This window comes from Leiobunum rupestre, chromosome 5 (assembly GCF_980474605.1).
Source record: "Leiobunum rupestre chromosome 5, qqLeiRupe1.1.hap1, whole genome shotgun sequence".
Classification (NCBI taxonomy): Eukaryota; Metazoa; Arthropoda; class Arachnida; order Opiliones; family Sclerosomatidae; genus Leiobunum; species Leiobunum rupestre.
In genome coordinates, this window is record NC_143388.1 from 62,046,758 (window position 1) to 62,067,596 (window position 20,839).

The 20,839-nt window shown below is 37.0% G+C and overlaps 1 protein-coding gene across 3 annotated transcripts; it reads right to left on the reverse strand.

The window, feature by feature from the left end:
- Window positions 1-11,977: 11,977 nt before the first annotated feature.
- On the reverse strand, window positions 11,978-13,941 carry LOC149945536 (uncharacterized). Of its 3 annotated transcripts, XM_090175281.1 has the most exons (5): window positions 13,361-13,941; window positions 12,819-13,295; window positions 12,529-12,776; window positions 12,357-12,463; window positions 11,978-12,296 (listed from the first exon to the last, which is right to left on the reverse strand). In XM_090175281.1, the coding sequence occupies exons 1-5, from the start codon at window positions 13,875-13,877 to the stop codon at window positions 12,062-12,064; spliced, it is 1,584 nt and encodes a 527-aa protein (XP_090031407.1). In that variant the 5' UTR covers window positions 13,878-13,941; the 3' UTR covers window positions 11,978-12,061. The 3 variants fall into 3 exon arrangements, with proteins under 3 accessions (XP_090031407.1, XP_090031406.1, XP_090031408.1); XM_090175280.1 differs by having other exon boundaries at window positions 12,529-13,295; window positions 13,361-13,940; XM_090175282.1 differs by lacking the exon at window positions 12,357-12,463 and having other exon boundaries at window positions 12,154-12,296; window positions 12,529-13,295; window positions 13,361-13,940.
- Between the last annotated feature and the right edge of the window lie 6,898 nt (window positions 13,942-20,839).

Here is a 20,839-nt window from a genome sequence, read left to right on the forward strand (position 1 = left end):
CTTAACTAACAACCCAGCCACATATAATGACACCAATTTTGACCAACACCCCGTAAATTTTGACACTACTTTAAATGGTTTGTATCTCCGGGAAATAAATGATTACTTTTATGAAGGCCATGACTGTCATAGGTAAAAAAAACATGCAACAATTCCAAAAAGGAATTATTTTAACATCGGAATCTATGATAGGACTATATTTTCATCTTAGGGATAACTTTAAAGTCAATTATATACTAACCCACAGGGTAAACCAAGATTGCTTGGAAAACTTTTTTTCCCAATTAAGAACGCGGGGGGGGGCCTAGATAATCACCCAACCCCCTTAAATGCAATTTACAGAATCCGAATGATTATTCTTGGAAAGAACCCTGGGGTTATAACATCAAATACGAATACTGTGTCGCAATCAGATGACGAATACTTTATAACGAATGTTTTAAAGCAATCTGATATTTCTATTGACGTAGCTGATATTGAAAATCCAAATCAAGTTGATTCTAGCTTTAATTATAGAAGCCCAACACAATCTCCAATGAAAAAAGTTCCTAGAGTAATTCGTAGAACACCCCTCGTAATTATTCGGAAAACAACTGCTCCTCAACTTTCTATTTTAAACCAAGTACCTTTAAGTTTGCCCCCTACGAGTACGAGCTCTACTGCCCCCACACCTGATAAAGAAAACGAGCTTATTTTAAATAATTTTGAAGAAGGTGGAATGGAATATCTAGCGGGATGGGTAGCTAAAAGATTCCACGAAAAATACCACGATTTACATTTGAAATCAAATCGCAACGACCATGATTATATTGTACCTACATGGGTTGAACACCTCAGTTATCATGGTATAATAGTTCCTTCCGAGACATTTTTAAAGGATACGAAATTTATAGAATTAGAGTTTTCAAAATACCATAAAGGAAAAACTTCTAAAGATATTGCTCTAAGCAAAGACAGGGGAGTTACAAATATTTTAACAAATGTAATTTCTGACCAACTTTTAAATTACCCGCGAGACATTATTTATACTTACGTCAAAATGAGAACTATTATAAGAATGAATTATTTAAATTCCAAATTTACTACCGACGCTCAAAACAGAAGGCAAGCGAAAAAAATAACAAAATACATCCAAAACAAAAATCAAAAAGTTCCTCAAATTTAATATTTTACATTATATATACTAAATGTTTTTAAAATTTAGCTTTAGCTTTTGTTTTTTGTTAAAATCTGACATTAAAATCGAAAGTTTTGCCACATTTTGGTATTTGTTTACTATTTTAATATTTAAAAATATAAATAAAATTTCTTAATTCACAATCGCATTTATGGAAATAAAAATACTTCATAAATAATAAAGTTATGTTATTTGATTATTAATAAATATTTATACTATTATTATTAAACCTATCTTGATGAAAACGGCAAAAATAATTGTGCCATTTGCCATTTAGTGCTTTACCTATAAGAACTTCGGGCAGGGCTAAGATTAGTATAAAAGCAAAAAACCGCTTATATTGAAGGACAGACTCTTATAAGAACAGACGTAGCCACCCCGAAAATAGCTCTTTTGAAATCTGACCAGTGACGTCACTGGTCAGAGAGAAATATACCTCTCTCTATTCCTTTCGACTTTCTCTCAAAAAACGAGTTCCAGAGATGCGCCCCCCTTGGTGTTAACCTATGAGCAAAAGATGTGTATGACGTCAGCGCCCCTAGCGGATTATTATTTTTAGTATAGTTTTAACATTTGTTATCTTTATAATCAAAACGAGGCGAGTCTCTCAAAATTTAAAATACACAGCAAAATACTATGAGAACTTTACAGTTTTTTACGAGCTAAAATAAAGAATCGTCTGCGTTTTTCAAATGTTTTCTCCGCTACTGCTCGCGTGTGAATCGAGGGGCTATCCAATCATTCCAATGTTAGAAATTGTGTACATCTGATTTCAGATTACAAGTGATTTCAATATTTAATTGATTAAAGTTATTGAAGCTACTAAATTTACGTGAATTCAAGTGATTTCACGGCTGATTTGTACACCTGAAATCCCTCGGTATGAATATTACGGTATGAGATTTTGTATTTTATTAAATTAAATTAAATTTTAAATTATCAATAATTAAAAACTATTTGTACAATAAAAAAAAATGTTTACAAAAGATTTTGATTGGGGAAATTATTAGTGTAAATGTTGATATTTTGGGTCTCTTATTACAAGCCAAACCCTTATATTATGGTAGCCCTCAATCGGTCCCAGGCTCAGTTACGAAACGTAGGTAACAAAATCTTGTCACTGTAAGATATTTTTAAAATTTTATTGTTTTTAAACTTTTAAAGTGAATTTAGAATTTTACACTGCACGATTTTGCTTTAAAAATATTAATTAATTGTCTGCAGAAATCCGTCAAAGAAGGTTCAGGCAGGGAACACTGTTACTCCTCATTTTCATGCTCGCTGGCAGCGGGTAAAAATCGTCTAAATCCGCTTCAGCTATACACTTTTCACTTTCCGCTTCGATCTGTTTCAAACAGATATTTTAGCTTTATTTTCACGCTTGCGAGTGGCAGAAGTGAATTTTGACAATTTTTACCCGCTTCCAGCGAGCATGAAAATGGGGCTTTAAGTGTTCCCTGGTTCAGGGTCGCCGGGTTCACCAATTAAGCCTTTCTATAAAGTCATTACGCTTGCCCAACTTGTTTTAATGTATCGCTTTCGTCACGAGATACGTAGTAGTTCAGTTCAGTTTTGAAGGTTAGTTCTTTATAAAAAGGGTGACTCGTCGAATTTTAATTCGTGTCTTGCTCAACTTGCTAAAATGTTCCACGCGCTCTTTAATATTTGAGCGTAAAAGGCTCGCGCATTTTTTTTTCATTTCAGGGTGCACGCGCGAAATCGCTCGAGCCCGTTTACGCTAAAATATCAAGACGCGCGTGGAACTTTTTAACAAGTTGAATAAGACATAAATAGAGTTTATGCTAGCGTCAATTGGCTGTCATAGCGAAACGTCACTTCTACGTCACGAGTGACGCGCCCGATACATCTAAACAAGAACGCCAATGTTACTTTATAGAAAGGCCAATTTAATGTTAAAATTTACAGTCGATTCGAATTAGGGTTTCCGTTCGTTCCTTTCAGTTAATTTGGGGAACTTGTACCCAAGTGGATCTAAATCACAGTACCCCATTTTGACGAATGTCAGACCCTTAATTTGTTCAACGTCGTAAAATCATTCTAGTTTTAGCTTGATTCAAATCCATCGAGGACATAATGTGTTATAAAAGAGGGCGTTCTGTTGTGGGGCTACATTTTGCAAACGATAGATTCGGATGACATTTTTAATGAACCGCGTCGGTTAGAATTACTCCTTAATTCGCTCGACGCGCCCACTCGACAAAAAGCCGACTCGGGGGTAACCTAATAGCGCCATCAAAAAGAAGGTGCTATTATTCGTTTATACCCCTGCCTTTTCCCTTCGCTACCAAGTTACCCTTGAGAAACCGCTTCGAAATGATTTACAGTGACATTGCGTATATAAAATATAATTAAAGGGGGCTAATTTAACAAATAATGGACGCGGAAACCTTCGCTGGATTTTTTTTCGCGAGAATGTTTATCACACACAATCCTAAAGGATTTGTGTGTATTGGGCCCACGTACAGTGTAGCCGATGCCGACGTACTCCACATAACTCTACAAGAATTAGGTTTAGAAGGGCCTGGGATATCTTAATCGAAAGTAAATATCTTGCTCTCGGTAGCCCACTCTGAATTTTAAAGATCGGGGGCCCAAATGTTGGTCGATCGGGGCCACAAGTTGGTAATTTCCCTTTTAAGTGCATTTCGGCCATATCCGACTTTAAATCCACATATTTTTTAAATTAATACCGATTTGGTTGAAAATTACATTTTTAGTTAGAACTGATCATTTCTGAACTAAGTTTTCGGTCGCATTAAGAAATTTTAATTTGAAGTTAGATTTTTGGCCAATTCGCGGGACCCCACAACCCGCGTACGCGCTATTGTGATATTTGAATTTCGTACCAATTGATACAGGCGCCATCTAACCCCAAAAATCATTTGCATTTCACTACCTTATTTCCAAAACCAGGTAACTTTAAAAACTCGGTTTGTCTAAAAATTAATTTAAATTAAGGTGTTTACGTTTCACTACCTTATTTCCAAAACCAGGTAATTTTTCAATAAAATTCCTTTAATTTAAGGGGTTTGCGTTTCGCTATTTTATTTCCAAAACCAGGTAACTCGGAAAATTCGGTTTGTCTAAAAATTAATTTAAATTAAGGTGTTTGAGTTTCGCTATTTTATTATCAAAACCAGGTATCTGGAAAAATTCATTTTAAAAATTGTTCAAATTTAAATTTAATATTTATAATATTTTAATACATCGGGGTAGAGGTCGGCGGAACAAATAAATTAACCGCAAAATTTTCAATTAATCATTAAAATTAGTATTATTTGTTTTATACGAATAAACAACGATTTAACTTGCAAAATTAATCATTTTGTAGAATATTTCTGAATAATTCTCGGTTATGGATAAATATAAACAATCGTATAATTTCTTATTCAAACGCCGATTTCTACATCGGGGGACTGTGTACTTAAATGTTCGTGACATCTTGTTTGGAAACTAAACTGTATTTCACAATTTAATGAAAAAAAAGCAAACGAAAGAATAACATTTTTAGGGCTTACCTAATTCGAGCGAAATTGTATTACCGTTTATTTCCTAACTTGGCAATACAACCTCTAGCGTTCCGCGTTCAATATAAACTGACTTTCGATCACGAATCACGCCACTACAGCGGGGTGATTATGTAGCGGTATATCAAATCACGATTGGTTCAAATTATGGGTCTATTATCTGCAAATTGTTTATTCCACTACGAGGATTTTCGAAATTGGTGGGAAGAAAAAAAGCAGGAAACACTTACCGAAAAGATGAAAATGTTCCGTTTCATAGACATCTCGCTTGTCGATGGGGAGGCTCTGGCTGCTCTCTGCGGAAATGAGACTTTGAACTGCCTGCAGGTTCGTCGTCTTCGTGGCGGGTGTCACAACGTGAAGCAAGCGAGCGAGGCGCTCCCAATGACCCCGTCCACATTCACACATTGGGGCGAAATAGCGATTCCTTTCAATCGATCGAGAACGATAAATAAGGCACGAACGTGTTAACAGATTCTACAATTTTTCGATTCCAGTAAACTCTGCGAAATTATTTAATTCAAATTTACGTCGATAGCTATGCCGCAAAATTTTCGTTTGAAAACGAAAACATTTGAGAGAGTTAGCCGTTTTCGGTCTATTGAAATCTGGCAGCCTTGCCTGCCTTCCGGCCTGTATCTCCATACCGAAAATGACCGACGATTACGGCGCCGAAAATATTTTACTAAACTGATCGGCGACGTTTTTGACCGTTATTTTGATTTATCGACTAAGACTAATAGTGATATTTCTCGGGTATAATAATTTCTTAATTTTGTAGTATTGTATTCAGTCATTTTTCCAACATCCTGCAAATTTTAAAAAAGCTTTTTTCATATTTTAAAAATATTTTTACGTTGCTTTGAAAAGTGAAATAATGATTTGCGCGCAGGGCCGCAGGGCGGATTGCGAAAAGCTTCCAATCTGTAAAGTGTCCAGGTGCGTGGAAAGTTTCGGATAGTGGAGCGAGGTCAGGGGCTCAAGCAGTTTCCTCTCTTTTTGGGGAAATTTTCGACGTCACTGAACAAGCTCGGACTTTTAAAATATTGTAAACAAGGCGCGATGGACAAGTACACACAATCGAACTTATTTTGTAGATTCCACGACAAAAAATTGACCAAAATCACTAAAATGGTGGAATGTTCCAATTTTAGGTCACCAAAATTCATAATGGGCCATCGAGGGCAAGATTTTCGCTATCGATGGGCATATAATAGACCCTTCTTGACCTAATTGTTAAAGAGTTATGTAGAATTCGATTAACGGTAATAGTTAGTGTAGGGAGCTGTTGGCTCGCGTGGCATGCAGGGCTTGCCCCCACCCTCCTACGCATTATAACCCGGCCACCTGAATTAAAGGCTTCAAAAGTCGCTTGATGACTTAGGCCTAAGGTGGTGCCTTGGGTATTAGCCTAGCTGATTATTATTAAGAATTTGATGTTCCGTCACTCTCTTCGGGTTTAAACTAAGGGACTGTATCTACTCAAACTTTAAAATTAATTTAAACCCAAGTTAAACTCTCCAATTTTCCAAAACGTTCCAGCATCCGGCTTTAGTTCAAACAAAAACGATAACATAGTCTTAGTCGATAGCTACGCCGCAAAATTTTCGTTTTGAAAACAAAACAGTTGAGAGAGTTGGCCGTTTTCGGTCTATCTAAATCTGGCAGCCTTGCCTGCCTTCCGGCCTGTATCTCCGTACCGAAAATGGCCGGCGATTACGCCGCCGCAAATATTTTACTAAACCGATCGGCGGGGTTTTTTACCGTTATTTTAATTATCGACTAAGACTATTGCTTATCATCAAATAAAATTAATGAATTTCGACAACGTTTTTATTAAATTGACTAATTATCTAATAGTTATAATGATTTCGGCAATACCAAAAGTAAATAGACATAACAGAAAGTCTCAAATTTGAACTTGAACCAGGGCCATGTAATCTGGGAGACTACTTTATCCCTAATCTGCGGCGCGATACTAGTTGGGACATTGAACAAGGTACATGCGTAAACTGGCCCCAAAAGACGCACCAGAGAGCTTACGCAAAATCCCACCAGAGGCGCTAGTTTCGTCTGACACTACTTTCCCAAATTTCCAACCAAATTTCAAACTTTGAGGAGCCTTTAAAATTTAAAGAAACATTTCGTGAAGTGACTCAGGAAAATTAGGATAGAGTTGGCCAAATCAAGGCTTCTTCCCCACCAACGTAAATTCCCCCCCCCCCCCTCTGTACGGCCCTGGTGACAAGGCAATTGAACCGAAACAAAATATTTACTAATAACCGTTCGTCCTTAATTCAAGGGAATTTCAGCGTCTGCATAGTCCCGACCATAAACTAGAGATAGTATCTCGCGAATCTTTCGAAATACTCAACATTACTTTCCGTATTCGAAAGAAATACATAAAATATCTTCAATAATATCCGCTTTCACCACGGCTTTCACTTATACCGAAAAAATAACACTTTCTTCGCTAAACGTTTATTATTATTAAAGGACTTGAGTTGGACAGGTGAAGTTCATTGGATGACAAGTTTGTGGCTCGTCGAAGAACTATGAACATTTTTAATGAACATCGTGAAATTATACTTTTCAAAATCAGGGAATTGACTGACTACATTTTCATATGGAAAATGCAGTCTACAAATTTAAATTTATTATTAAAATTTAAAGTTATAATTTTTATTTTTATGATTATAAATTATAATAAGTCAGCGAATTCAAATTAAAAAATAACTTTCAATTTTTAAATCTTCAAGCACAACGGGGCAGGGAAATATAACTCTTTTCCAATTCCCAGATGGCGCTAGAGACCAACTCCTTTCTGAAAAGAATAAGATCATGGAAAAAGTTATCGTACAATTAAGTTCTTCGTTACTTCGAAATGTTAATTTAATTAAAACCACCTACGGACTGCATTGCAAAGGGATAAAATACGCGAACAGGTAGAATAGTCCATAATGAAAAAGGATGAAAAAGCTAAACCCTAAACAAATTTGAATTGTACAAATTGATACGAGTTATTTGCAAGTTGTTTAAATTTATTCAAATTTGTTTAGAGTTTAGTTTTTTCTTGTCCCTTTCCATTATGGACTATTCTACCTATTCGCGTATTTTATAACTCCAAGTTACTTCTATGCGTTCTTGATTTCCCCGCATTGGCACGATTTTGGGTTGAAAATAATGTGAAAAACCGTAAACGAATTTGAGATAAATTGTGAAAACTTTATTGTTATCAAAAGCAAGCACGAAGATTAAGAAATTGAGTAACAATTTAAACCAAAATTCTTCAAAATGTGAGCTGGGAGAAGCAACCGAAAATGTAACGCTTGCGTGGGACCACTTTTATCACTCAATAGATCGTTAAGCTTAATATTGAGACAATATTGACGGATTTTGAAATGACGTTCTAGCGCGTGACACTACAGGTACATGTCTTGGGCACACAGCCTTCTTTGCGTGCTTTTTTGACCATAATATGTAGAGGTATTTAAAAAGCCGTCAATAGTTACGTAGCCAGGAATCTCAGTGGCGGCGCTCCCGTGGGGGCTCAAGCCCTCACCTGGAAAAACATACGGGGGCAGAGCCCCCACAGAAATAAAATTGAGGATCAATAGCCACTACCACTAGGGAAAGATTTCTAAACTCACTGCCTTTATTATGGTCCGAATTAAGTCCATTTACAGAAGATATTTTGATATTGAAGATGCGACTAACACTAATATGAAATAAGCATCAAATTGATTTCGATAGATTAGTCCTAACAGCATATCGCCTCGTCGTGCACCCTGTTTTACCCAATTATTTTAAGTTACGCTAGATATCCTAAAATATCTTCCTAATGTATGTGACCAAGAAAGGCTTAATGATTTTCTTAAGACATCGACTTAAATTTGGTTACCAATGAACCCATTGTCGGATGAGATATTAGAAAGAACACTTTAAAAAATATATATACAGGGTGCTAACTAAAAAACGATACATGGCCAATAACCCAAAATGTGTTTTAGCTAGGAATGTAAAATTTTCAGGACCTATAGACAATGGAAATTTCCATGACCTTGAACCATCTCTTCAAGGTCATTCAAAATTTATCTCTAGAACCATTAGAAATACAAAGTTGGTTTCAATCAGAAACGTGTTCCCCGTCATATTTTAGAACTAAATAGCTTTGGGCCCACCTAGTTTGACCAATAACAAGTCGAGGGAGTTTAGACAAAATTTTAAAATCGTGATGAAAATAATGTACCAATTAAAGACCAGGTTAAAGGGCTAATAACTCGAAAAGTACTCATGTTAGAGTATAAAAATTTGCTAAACATATTTATCTGGTAGGGTTTTTTTTTAGAATTTTCAAACTCATGGTTCAAAGTCATTAAAACTTTATCTCTAAAACCAAAGGATTTAGAGAAATGGTTCCAATTGGAAATGTTTTAATCATGGTGTTTTTCATATTGTTAAAGTCATTTAGACCGGTTTTTGTCTAAATTCTTTCAACTTAAATGTTATTGATCAAAAAAGAAAGAACCTAAAATGTGACGGGAGACACTTTTCTAATTGAACCATCTTTGTATCTCTAACGGTTCTCGAGATAAATTTTAAATGACCTTGAAGACATGATTCAAGGTCATGAACATTTCCGTTGTCAAGTAACCCCCTGCACGTTCTATTTGTCAACAAATTTAAAATCATTGAAAAGGCGGCAAAAACTCAGCGTTGGAGAACGTCTACGGGAAAAACTCATTTTAGGCCTGACGAATAATTTTTGCACTGACGAGAATAAGCTGTCTATTTGCTTGATTTCCACTAGCGCACGTCGCCGCGTCATAATGCATTTTTCTCTACGCATGTCTAAACATTTGTACTTCCAAACTTGCATGACGTGCCGTTACGCGCGCTAGTGGAAACCAAGGCCTAGTTCTAACCGATAGTTTTTACGTCAACACTCACCATAGCGCCAATTTTCATTTCGAAAAATTCAAATAACGGAAGAAAATTGTGCGTATGAAGTGAATTACGGACCTAGTTGACTTGAGTATGGATTGAAATTTACATCTTTGGATAGCCAGCCGCATCTGGTAACCGACCAACAGGAAATATTTCATTCGGCGCTCCCACTTACGCCACGTTTAGGGTTACGGACGCTTGGCAGGTTTCATGGAACCACTTTGAGTCCAATAGTTTTGTTTTTGGTTTGTTTATTCCTCTCCCCATCACTGTTTGTATATACTTTAAATTTGTTGTCTAATTCTGTATGATGCCCATGGTGTGAAGGCCTACGCTGCCATATACACCAATAAAGTCTTTCTTTAAAAAAAAAAAAAATAGCTTGAGCTGTGTTACTAGTGGCGCCTCTAGCCGCGGGTCCAAATTTTAACCCAGCTTTTACAGTGCTACAGAGGTGTTAACAGGTTTTTCCTTGGAACACGCCTGTCTAGTAAGCGAAGCGTATATATAGTCTTTGGGTTAGGGGGAAGTAAAAAGATATGTAGCTCATTCGTCTCGTAGAAGTTCAGTTCAGTTTATACTTAAAAACAGGGTGCCTCGTCGAATTTACTATTATGTCCCAGGCTTTTGGTAATAAAACGTCATCGATACGTCACCCGTGACGCAGTAGCAACATCAAAACAAGAAAGCCATTGTTCCTTTATAGAAAGGCCTATTGTGATTCAACTCATAGCGTCTTCTTCTCAGAATATAGGCTGAGTTCTTAAATGGGTCCTTCTGTCCCATGGGTTTAAGCCAAGGTTCCGGCAATTATGGCAGCTTATCCGACGCCAGTAGTTTGAAACCACGTAAGATTAAATAAAGGGGGGGGGGGTGTATATCTCGGAAAGCCCTCATATCATGCGCTAAAAACAAGTTCACCATAAAGCGCGTGACACTACAGGTACATGTCTTGGGCACACAGCCTTCTTTGCGTACTTTTTTGACCATAACATGTAGAGGTATTTAAAAAGCCGTCAATAGTTACGTGCTCAGACAGCGGTAATCATTAAATGACGTCAAGATGAGCCGCGGTCACCCTTTACTTTACTTTTACATGTTTGAGTTTTATTGGAAGCGCTGATAGAGGACATGCTTTTGTAGTCTAGTTTCTTTTGGTTATCCGTTCGTGTACGCGTGTGAGATAATTGAACTTTTACCCTGGGAGGCTATTCTCTAAAAATCAAAAATGACAATGTGCGTGTACAGAAGAGGCAGCTATCAAAATATCAAAAAATCGATTGTATTGGTCAAATTCAAAAACGTCGTGGCCGGTCTGTAATGCCGACGTAAGGGATTTTAACGAAATGCTTCGACATACGGTCGATGGTGCCTATTTAAGTCTTGGGCACCAAAAATAAACAGGTATTTTACGTCCGCTTAAGAATTTAGTTTATTTTTTGACTAAAATACCAGATATAGCGTAACATTCTGCCACTACTTAAAATTTAACTTACACAATTGATATTTTGATATCCACCCCTTCTCCACATGCGAATTGCCATTTTTGACTGATCGAGATTTTATTTTGGAATTTTTGATTTTTACAGAATAGACTTCCAGGCAAATTTATTCAAATGACTTTCCAACGTCATTAGTACAGGTTAAAATTTTAGTATTTTAATTTACTTTGATATTCCGCCCGGTAGCTGATATTGACAGTCAGTGGGTTTCCGCAATGGTTTCTATTTATCACAAATATTCCGAATTATTTATTATTTCTTACTTATTATATTTTCTTATTTATTATGGAAAATATTTATAAATAATTCCATGTAAGAAAATGCATTGAATTTAATAAGTTAAAATGAACGAAAAATAAGTAAAGTAGTTTGGATTTTAAATATGGAAAAGTTAATAATATGTCATTTAACCTGAACCCGCGACGCACGAGACTACAACGCAAAAAAATATAACGTCAATTATTCCACAAAAAGACTGTACTAACCAGTTTGGTCGAATTTTGACCACTGATACTGGACAAACCATAGGAGCTAGGGGAAATCGGTTATGGACAATTTTGCTCCTTTAACCAGGCTTAACAACATATTCAAATTTGAAATAAATCCGTAGAGAGGCATTTTCCACAGAAAAGTTCGATGTCCTTTGATCTGGCATTCAATTAACTGACAAATATAATTTTTAATCTAATTGTAGTAAGAGATTCGATAAAATACCGGAGGCCACGTGTTTATGGTAGTGTTAAAGGTAGAGTTATATTTTCTATCGTATGTTTGAACAAAAAAAAGCAATTAAGATTAGCAAGCGAGTGTTTTAATTTTCAGAAAACATTGTGAAACGTAATATAATAACCGTTGAGATGAAAACAATTTGAGTTGGCGGTACATTATTACATAAATAAATTTTGAAGCCAACAGATAATTATCAAAAGAAAAGTTTTGAGTCCAGGTAGTCGTGTGGAATTGTTAGGTCTGTCACTGGTTTTACAATATTGGAAATTTTCGCAGTTGAGTGAATTGAGACCACTTGCCAGAATTCCGATTAATGTCTTTCCGTCTTCGTCAATTTTGCAATTACCGTCAGCCAGGGTTGTCGTTACGCAGGCCAAATAAATTTTGCTCGCGCTTAAGGATAAAAAAACATTAATGTGTAATATCGTATATTTCACAAAGTTAGCGGCGTACCAGCAAAACGTAAATTTATGATATTTGCGTTTATCCGTGGACTTCATTGCGTGTCCCCAATCGCACTTTTTGGCCATTGATACTGTTAGGTTTTGGTCGCATTTCCGCTAATGTGAATTAAACAATATTTGAACTATCGCTTGTAATCATTAAAAACGTTAACGAAATTTACCTTATGAATTTTTCCTTTGATATTTTTCGAATACCACTTGTAGGTAGTGTAATTAACGGTCTGTAAAGTAGTAATTGCAGGTGATGTCCAATCGATTTCAGGGAGATGTAGAGGTGATGTCCAAGCGTTCTCAGGGCGACGTTTTCTGGTGGTAAAAGAACTATCTTGGCCTTGTTTGGGACGTTTGCTTTTCTTACGCTTAGGTTCCTGGGGTCGGCTACCTCCCACGGGTCGTACTATTGGAGTAGGTTCTGGTGGATCGGAAATAGCATGAACTTTGTCTGGAGTAGGTTCTGGCTGATGGGAAATAGCATGCCCTTTGTCTGGAGTAGGTTCTGGTGGATGGGAAATCGCTTGAGCTTTGTCTGGAGTAGGTTCTGGTGGATGGGAAATAGCATGCACCTTGTCTGGAGCAGGTTCTGGCGGATGGGAAATAGCATGCACTTTGCCTGGAGTAGGTTGTGGTGGATGGGAAATAGCATGAACTTTGTCTGGAGTTGGTTCTTGTGGATGAGAAATAGCATGCACTTTGTCTGGAGTAGGTTCTTGTGGTTGAGAAATAGCATGCACCTTGTCTGGAGTAGGTTCTGGCGGATGGGAAATAGCATGCACTTTGCCTGGAGTAGCTTGTGGTGGATGGGAAATAGCATGCACTTGGTCTGGAGTAGGTTCTTGTGGATGAGAAATAGCATGGACTTTGACTAGAGTAGGTTCTTGAGGATGGAAAATAGGATGAATACCCGCAGTTTCTGGTGCAGCAAGAGAATCTAAACGGTTAAACAAACGTATCCTGTCCTATACAGTGAAAGCAAAAACTATTCTTCCAACTCACTCTCCGAATCCCTCTCGTCATCATCGTAGTATGGTTCTACGATTGGGTTTTTCACTTCGTCGTCGTCGTATTTCCCTTTCTCGATGTATTCATCTCCTTCTTCGTCATCGTTAAACTCAATTGGTCCTTGGAAATCGCGTCCTCCACTTGATCCATTGACTTCGTCGTCTTCGTCATCTAAATCCGTCTCCGGGTTCTTTGCATCATCATCATCAATCTCGTCATCTTCAAGGTGCCAACCGTCATCTTTATCCCAGTTTTCATCGTCTTCCATATTACGTTCATTTTCCTCTCTAGCAAGGACTTTCTCGTCAGTTCCATAAGGATTCACAAGGCGTTCGAATAGAGGCCTTGGTAGCGGTTCCTCAACGTCACTATCCCACGATGAATCCGATAATCTTTCGTCGACTTCACGTTGTCCGTCGACAAGTAATGGCAGTGACAATTCATGACCGAAAACGCTATCCGGAAAGGACAATAACGCGAAACAAATACAACCAACTATTTTAATCACCATTACATTAGGCAAATCTTTAGCAAATATTTTTAGTCAAGTTTTAAAAAGAAGAGATTTAAAATATACTTGTTTGTAGCGCATGACTCAGCGCGTGAAATTGAATAGTGCGAAATCACGAGATTTCGAGTTAAAAATGTTTAAGAGATTACGCGTTGCTCAGAAATTAATTAATGACAAGGCTTAGAGAGTCGCGTATAGGGCAAGTTTTATCAAGAACAGTAGATACAGGGACGAGAAAGCAGGAAAAACAATTTCAATTTTAAACGTCTTCATATTCACGGGGAGTTACATGTAGATGTAAACAAACCGCGGCCATTGTTAAGACGTGGTTCACAATGGACAGTATTATTGTAGTTATTTGTTTATTTATTTATCATCAACAAAGACCACGAAGCCACAACAGGCTTATGTGCGGTCTGAAAATGGTTAAATATAAAATTAAAAAAAAAGAAGATAAAACCATTTTTATGTTAAATTAAAAATAAAACTACGGGCGTAATTAAAAAAATTCCCATTTGTTTTGAACACTTAAGCCTTGTCTAGAACCGCTAAAATTAGGTGACCGCCATTTTTTTGGTTTACAACTAACTCTCCTTGAGTTTAGGTCGTTTTGGGTGATATATTCCAACAGAGGCCGCCAATACACTTTCTCGTCCTTGTATCTACTATCCTTGCTTTTATAGAGAGATGGTTAAAAGACTGGGATTTTTCGCCATAGCATAGCTTTGAAAATTCCAGTGAGAAATTCAGATGGCGCTGGCGTCGCCATGAAATATTGGTAACATAGAGATAGAAAATAAATAGAGGCCCAATGAAATCTGAGGATTTGTTCCGTGGTGCTATCCCATTCCCGAGCTATGCGTTATAGGGAAGAAAATACGTGGCGCCACAAACGGCCATCTAAGAAACTAAACTCCCGTTATGGCAACCAGCTGGGCTCTACGACGTTATTGCAGAATGTAAACAAAGACGATATTTCGAGATAAGAAAGGTAAATTTACCTCAAATTTTCAAGAATAAATACAACTATCAATCGTAATAGTATATTTCTGATAGACTGGCATTGCATACAAAATTGGCCTTGGAAAAGGATTATTGTGGTAAGTTTTCTTCGAACTGCTTCTTTCTTTTGACTATCGTTGATGTATCTGCTGATTTGACTTAATCTTATATCCTATGGGCAGTGGTGTAGTCGGGTCAGGGCGGGCCAGGGCGTCGCCCCGGTGCTTTTTTCAAAGGCAGGGCCCCACCCCGCCTTGGTTTTTCCATTTTGCCCGGGCGCGCCCTGCCTCTTTTTTTTTTCCAACTTTCCAGGGTGCGCCCTGCTTCTATTTCGTAAATCATTTTTCTGGAATAAAGGGTGTGTGAATTTATGATAAATTTTGCCCGCAGAAAAATACCATAACAATTTCAAATCGTTACCTATAGCAAAGATAATATAACTACGTACCCTAGATTGGAAATCAAGCGCCTTGAACGTAACGCAGGCTCTTACTGAGTTCCCGGCGGAAGTCGGAAAAAACTACTCCCATGCAGCTGGCAGGGCTACCGACATATAGTTAAAACGTAAAGTTTTAGTGAAAATTGCGCCGTGGTTTTTGACTTGCGGTTTTCAAGATACCAGATATTTTTGCGTTATATTGTTTTAAAACAATAATGGATCATGCCTGTAGCTCTAAAAATGTTTCTAAACGAAAGAAAACTAAAGGTGAGTATAATAATTTTGGGTTATCTATTGAAATTCCTTATCTCTCACCCTGCTATGGAGCCCGATTTTTCCGAGTTCCGGCGCGAACTCAGTAAAAGCCTCACGAGAAAACGGGCTATCGAGAAACGCTGAGATTTCGAATCTAGGGTACGTAGTTATATTATCTTTGCCTATAGGTACGCGAAAAATCAAAGTTGGACGTACATTTATAGCAGCCGGTACAGCCAACTTCGGTTACGCGTGAAATTGAAGTTTGCTGTACCCATGTAGGTAGCGCCCCGGTTCTTTGTTTTTTTAGGACTGCACCACTGCCTATGGGGACTTTCCAATGGCCGTTGATAGCCACAGCCATAAATACAAGGCCTGATGTTGCAATTTCGTCAGTGGCTTGAGTTTACGAATCCGGAAAATTCATTTCCTGTCCATTTAGTATGTTTCTTGATTGACGTTTCACCAATAGATATTGCTATTAAAAGTTGATGATCTGATTTGTCACTCTCATTTTTAATGTAGTTAAAACTTTCAGCTGTGAAGCTAGGCTGGACCGATTTGGTTTATCCATTCTCCTAGAGGGTTGGGATGTGGTAAACAAAGGTGTTTTCTTAAGAAATTGTATGCTTTTGGAGAATAAAAATTAACTGTCATGGCAAAGCTTCGTAGTAACTGAGGGTATTGCTGTTCAATCCAGTTTGGTGTAAAAATTTAAACAGTTCTATTGAAGTTGGACGAAACCTTTCGTCTACATTCAATAAAAGCTTTCGTTTTCTCATTTCGGGAAGAGAGTTTTTTAGAGTTGAAAGCTTTAAATTATTGCTATTCTGCGCTTGCTTAGTTACATAATAAAAAAATATTCTCATAGTTACATGAAGTTGTTTTCACAGCAATCTAACTTTGTTTCTCTCAGTTTCCAGAGCCTTTTGGAGGGTAAGTAGCCTGTGTAACCTAGTGCATTGATGTTTAAGACGATTTATAATGAATAAATTTGAAATTCAAAATCCATCCATACTGACTACAAATTTTAAATAACATTAATCACGGAATATTAATTATTAAGGCAACAATTTTCTTCTGTATATTCTTTATCTGAGGATGACACTTCTAACTCGAGAGTGTCGAGACTATAGAACGTTTCATCTTGGACATCCGAAGACGTTTTGGGAGTTTTAATGTTTCCGTGCAACAGTAGGTGCTAGATGTATATTATTAATCTCGAGTGTCTCCGAACTAACCAAATCATTATGTTAGCTGTAAGTCCGCTATAAAGTTGTTTTTATATATACCGATATCACAAATATTATTAAACCATTAAAATTGTATACTTTTCTCCCGGTTTTGTTGAAGATAAAATCCAATTTGCAACTTCACAAGCTTCAACCACTTATTTAAATTTACATAATTACTATAGTTAAATTATTATAATTCATTCAAAATTGTAAAAAAAGTAATATTTCAAACTTCAAAAATTTTACTTTATTTATGATAATAAAGCCTATTACAAGTTACAGGAACTTCCTTAAAGCCTAAAAAATTTGGTCTTTCAAAAGCTGTAGTTTGTTTCTTACGTCTATTTCTAGTTCGTTCAGAACGGTGTGGTGGCGCTACGTACTTCTTCCCTATAACGCATGCCGCGGAGGGATGAAATTTCCATAACAGAAAAAAGCTCTTCCCCCCCCCCTGGTTGGCCCTCTACTTATTTTCTATCTCTATGATTGGTTACTTCTGTACTATAGCGTTTTGAAAAAAAAATGTGTTTATTAAACCCAAAACGCTGATGATTTCGGTCTTTTTGTTTGTTTTTCTAAAAATCTACTGCATATTTGCTATACTTAGTTGCAGGTTAAGAAAGGCAAAAGATCTAGTACATTTGGTAGAAAGATACCAGCACGAATTTCCGGTAAATCGGCGGTGTGAATTTCGAATTTGGCCTATTTTCTGTTGAATTCCTAAAGGTTCCTACGCTTGTTATATTAATCCATTTTAAAAATGTCTATTGCGCAAATTTCAAAGTGATCAATAAATATTAAATGTAGATTATTATTTTTAAGCTTCATTATATTCATTGAATTATTCTCCTAAACAATCATCAAATCGCACGTTTATGGTCGTCAACGTGGTAATCTCGGCATTACCCGTTCTATACTTACCCTGGACTCAACAAACGGAATTGTTTAGATATGCCTCACTTGAAGTACTAAAAAAAATATTACACCTACTTTTAAATCTTATCTATGTTAATTAATTATTATCACTTTGAAATATAAAGCAGTAGACGGTATTTTCCAAAATTATATAACTCACGCGGTTATACTTAGAAATTCAACTGTAAACAGGCCAAATTCTAAATTCCCGTCGCCGATTCACCGGAACTTCGTGCTAGTATCTTTCCGCCAAATGTACTAGATATTTTGTCTCTCTTAATCTGCAACTGAGTATATATAATGATTTTCACAACAATAGAGCAGTGTTTAGCTAATTGCAAGTCTAATTCAGTATTGAATTAAATCTATAGCTTAATTTGTATAATTATATGAATATAGTATTATAATATGTATAATGTTATTAATATTTCGAGGTTTTTGTAAAATTATAGACCAAATCTTTTTTGGGGCAATTTGGGGGGGTACAAATAAATTGGTTGTACCCCCCGCATGAAATATAAGAGGGTACAATGAACCCCTGTATCCCCTATGCAGCCGCCACTGCCGATAGCCACACTTCATAGGATAATTTAAAATAACTAATAATCATTGGCAAAAATGGCTTACAAACCTTGAAGTCTGATTTTATTGGGAATATTGATTCAAACTTGATATGACTGTACAGATATTTAATAGTCTATTTTTTATTAATAAAACAATCGGTTAAATGAAATAGTCTATTTTGCAGGTTCTGTTAGTTAAATTCACTTTCTGGTAAGAGTATTTTTTTCCACGGTGCGGTTTCTTAGCGACTGCAATTAGACACTGAATTTTTAAAAACGCACAACGTCATATATTCAACGTAGTTTAAGCCCCAGCCGTTTCTCGAGCCGCTTTCGCAACACTGGCCCAATTTAGGTTTTTAGGTACAGTGTTCAAAACAGGATTTTATTAAATTTTTAATAGCTCTATTTTGAAAAATGTAAGTGATAGAGTTATGGCATTTAAATTGTTAGTTGGTGTAGGGATATGTTAGTTCGCGTGGCATATGAGGGGTTTAACACCATCCTCCTACGCATTGTAACCCGGCTAACTGAATTAAAGGCTTTAAAAGTTGCTCGATGACTTAGTCGAGTGAAAATACTGCCATGTTAGGGTATAAAAGCAGGTAAATAAGCCTGTTATACCTTACAATGTAAAGGTATGAAATCGGTCAATTAGCCTAGCTGATTATTAAATTTATTATTATTTGTTGTCAATATAACTGAAAATATTCTATATAAAACTAAATATGGAACCCACCCAAGTTTAATTTTTTTAAATTTAAATATCAATAAAAATCGCTTAATTTGCAGCATTAAAATGATCCAAGTGAAGAAAATAAATTGGCCTATTATTTATAATATTCACAATATTTTAGCTTTCTCACGTGCATATCTCAAATTTCACCTATCTGCCTGGACGCCAGCCAGTCCATTTGACCCTTTTTAGCCCACCTTTTCTATAGAAAGTCGTCCTGGGACCTCTGACCTCGGCTCCCCTTTCGCTTTGTTCTTGCCGTCCTGCACTACCTTGTTTTGGCCCTTTGTCATTTTTAAGAGCAAGGACCCATTTCTCTCCATTTCGCCCCAAAGCCCACCATTATTTATATTTTCTTGGAAATTCGTGGAGATCAGGGGTATTTCCCTGTCAATGTATTTTTCTACGCATTGTTTGTAGTTGGTCCGTATTTTATGACTGTCGCCAATCTGGCACCGTATTTGACATTTATAAGTAGAAGTGATGGCGGATAAACCTTTGATGGTACCATGAATTTATTCATTTACCCATGAATATGGATCAGCTATAGTGCTGTAGGCATCCTCGTCAAAAGGAGGTTGGTCTATAAACTTCGCGCCATTCGTGGGCCCGCCCCTTCTGTTACGCGTCGTCTGCTATCGCATCTGAACGAAAATTCCTAGCCTCGGCGATTGAGTTGGATGGGTTCGAGCTCGTTCGAGAACCAATGCCTAAGAAAAATTCCAAACTAGGGCGTGATATTGAAAATAGTTTAACTAAAATAACAACAAGTGAGGAATCATTATCTCAAAAAGCTATGGCCAGGTTAACCTTTGATAAGGAAGAAGGACTTTTTTAAAAATCCTCGATTTCAACTGGTAGAATATTTTGGTTCAAGTTCCTTGACAGAAAATGAATGTTTGACCACCTGCACTACCTATTCATCTTCAAAATGTGATATTAATTTTTGGCGGAGTGGTTAGCACTTTCGCCTCGCAGCAAGAGGAGCCGTGTTCGATCCCAGCTGGTGGCACTGGGTGCAAACTCGGAACAACTCCTTCTGCGTTGAGTTTGCAAGTTCTCTCCCCACTGGTTTAAGGGGTTTTTCCCCCGAGGTCTTCGGTTTCCCCTTCCATAAAAACTTGTTGAGGTTAACGGTAATAGTTAGTGTAGGGAGCTGTTGGCTCGATCTCGTGGCATGCAGGGCTTGCCACCACCCTCCTACGCATTGTAACCCGGCCACCTGAATTAAGGGCTTCAAAAGTCGCATGATGACTTAGGCCTAGGGTGGTGCCTTGGGTATTAGCCTAGCTGATTATTATTATTCAAATATTTTGAATGAACATAAAATAATATTTGAAACTGAGTTCCTAGCTGTTGGTAATGATAGCAAAATTATACAACCTGATAAATACATGCAATTTGAAGCAAATTGGTATGCTTGTCTAGGAAGATTTTCTTCTGTGTTTTTAAAATGTGATTCAATCTGTGCCCTTACCAAAAAATAAGTGGTCTAGGAAATACTTTAAGTTGGTATTTGGAACAAATACCGCAGTGGTGTAGTCCTAAAATAAAAAGAACCGGGGCGCTACCGGGGTACAGCCAATTTCGATTACGCGTGAAATCGAAGTTGGCTGTACCGGCAAAGGATTGTATTTGGTTTCTGTTTAACGAAATTATGCATCAAGATGATATTCCGGATAGCTGGAAAGAGTCACGTGGTTTTCAAAGGAAAGGGAAAGGCTGAGGAAGAACTCAGTTCCTATCGTCCTATAGCAGTAACGTCGGTCTTCCACAAAGTGTATGCCATACTTGGGAAAGAACGTAATTAGCGGGTA

Excerpts from the sequence above, each read along its gene's own strand:
- LOC149945536 (XM_090175280.1), bottom strand. The coding sequence starts at position 13,877 with ATGGTGATTAAAATAGTTGGTTGTATTTGTTTCGCGTTATTGTCCTTT. Across the intron at positions 12,464-12,528 it reads TCAAAGGAAAAATTCATAAG|CGGAAATGCGACCAAAACCT; the intron begins GTAAATTTCGTT and ends AATTCACATTAG. Across the intron at positions 12,297-12,356 it reads CATAAATTTACGTTTTGCTG|CGCGAGCAAAATTTATTTGG; the intron begins GTACGCCGCTAA and ends TTTATCCTTAAG.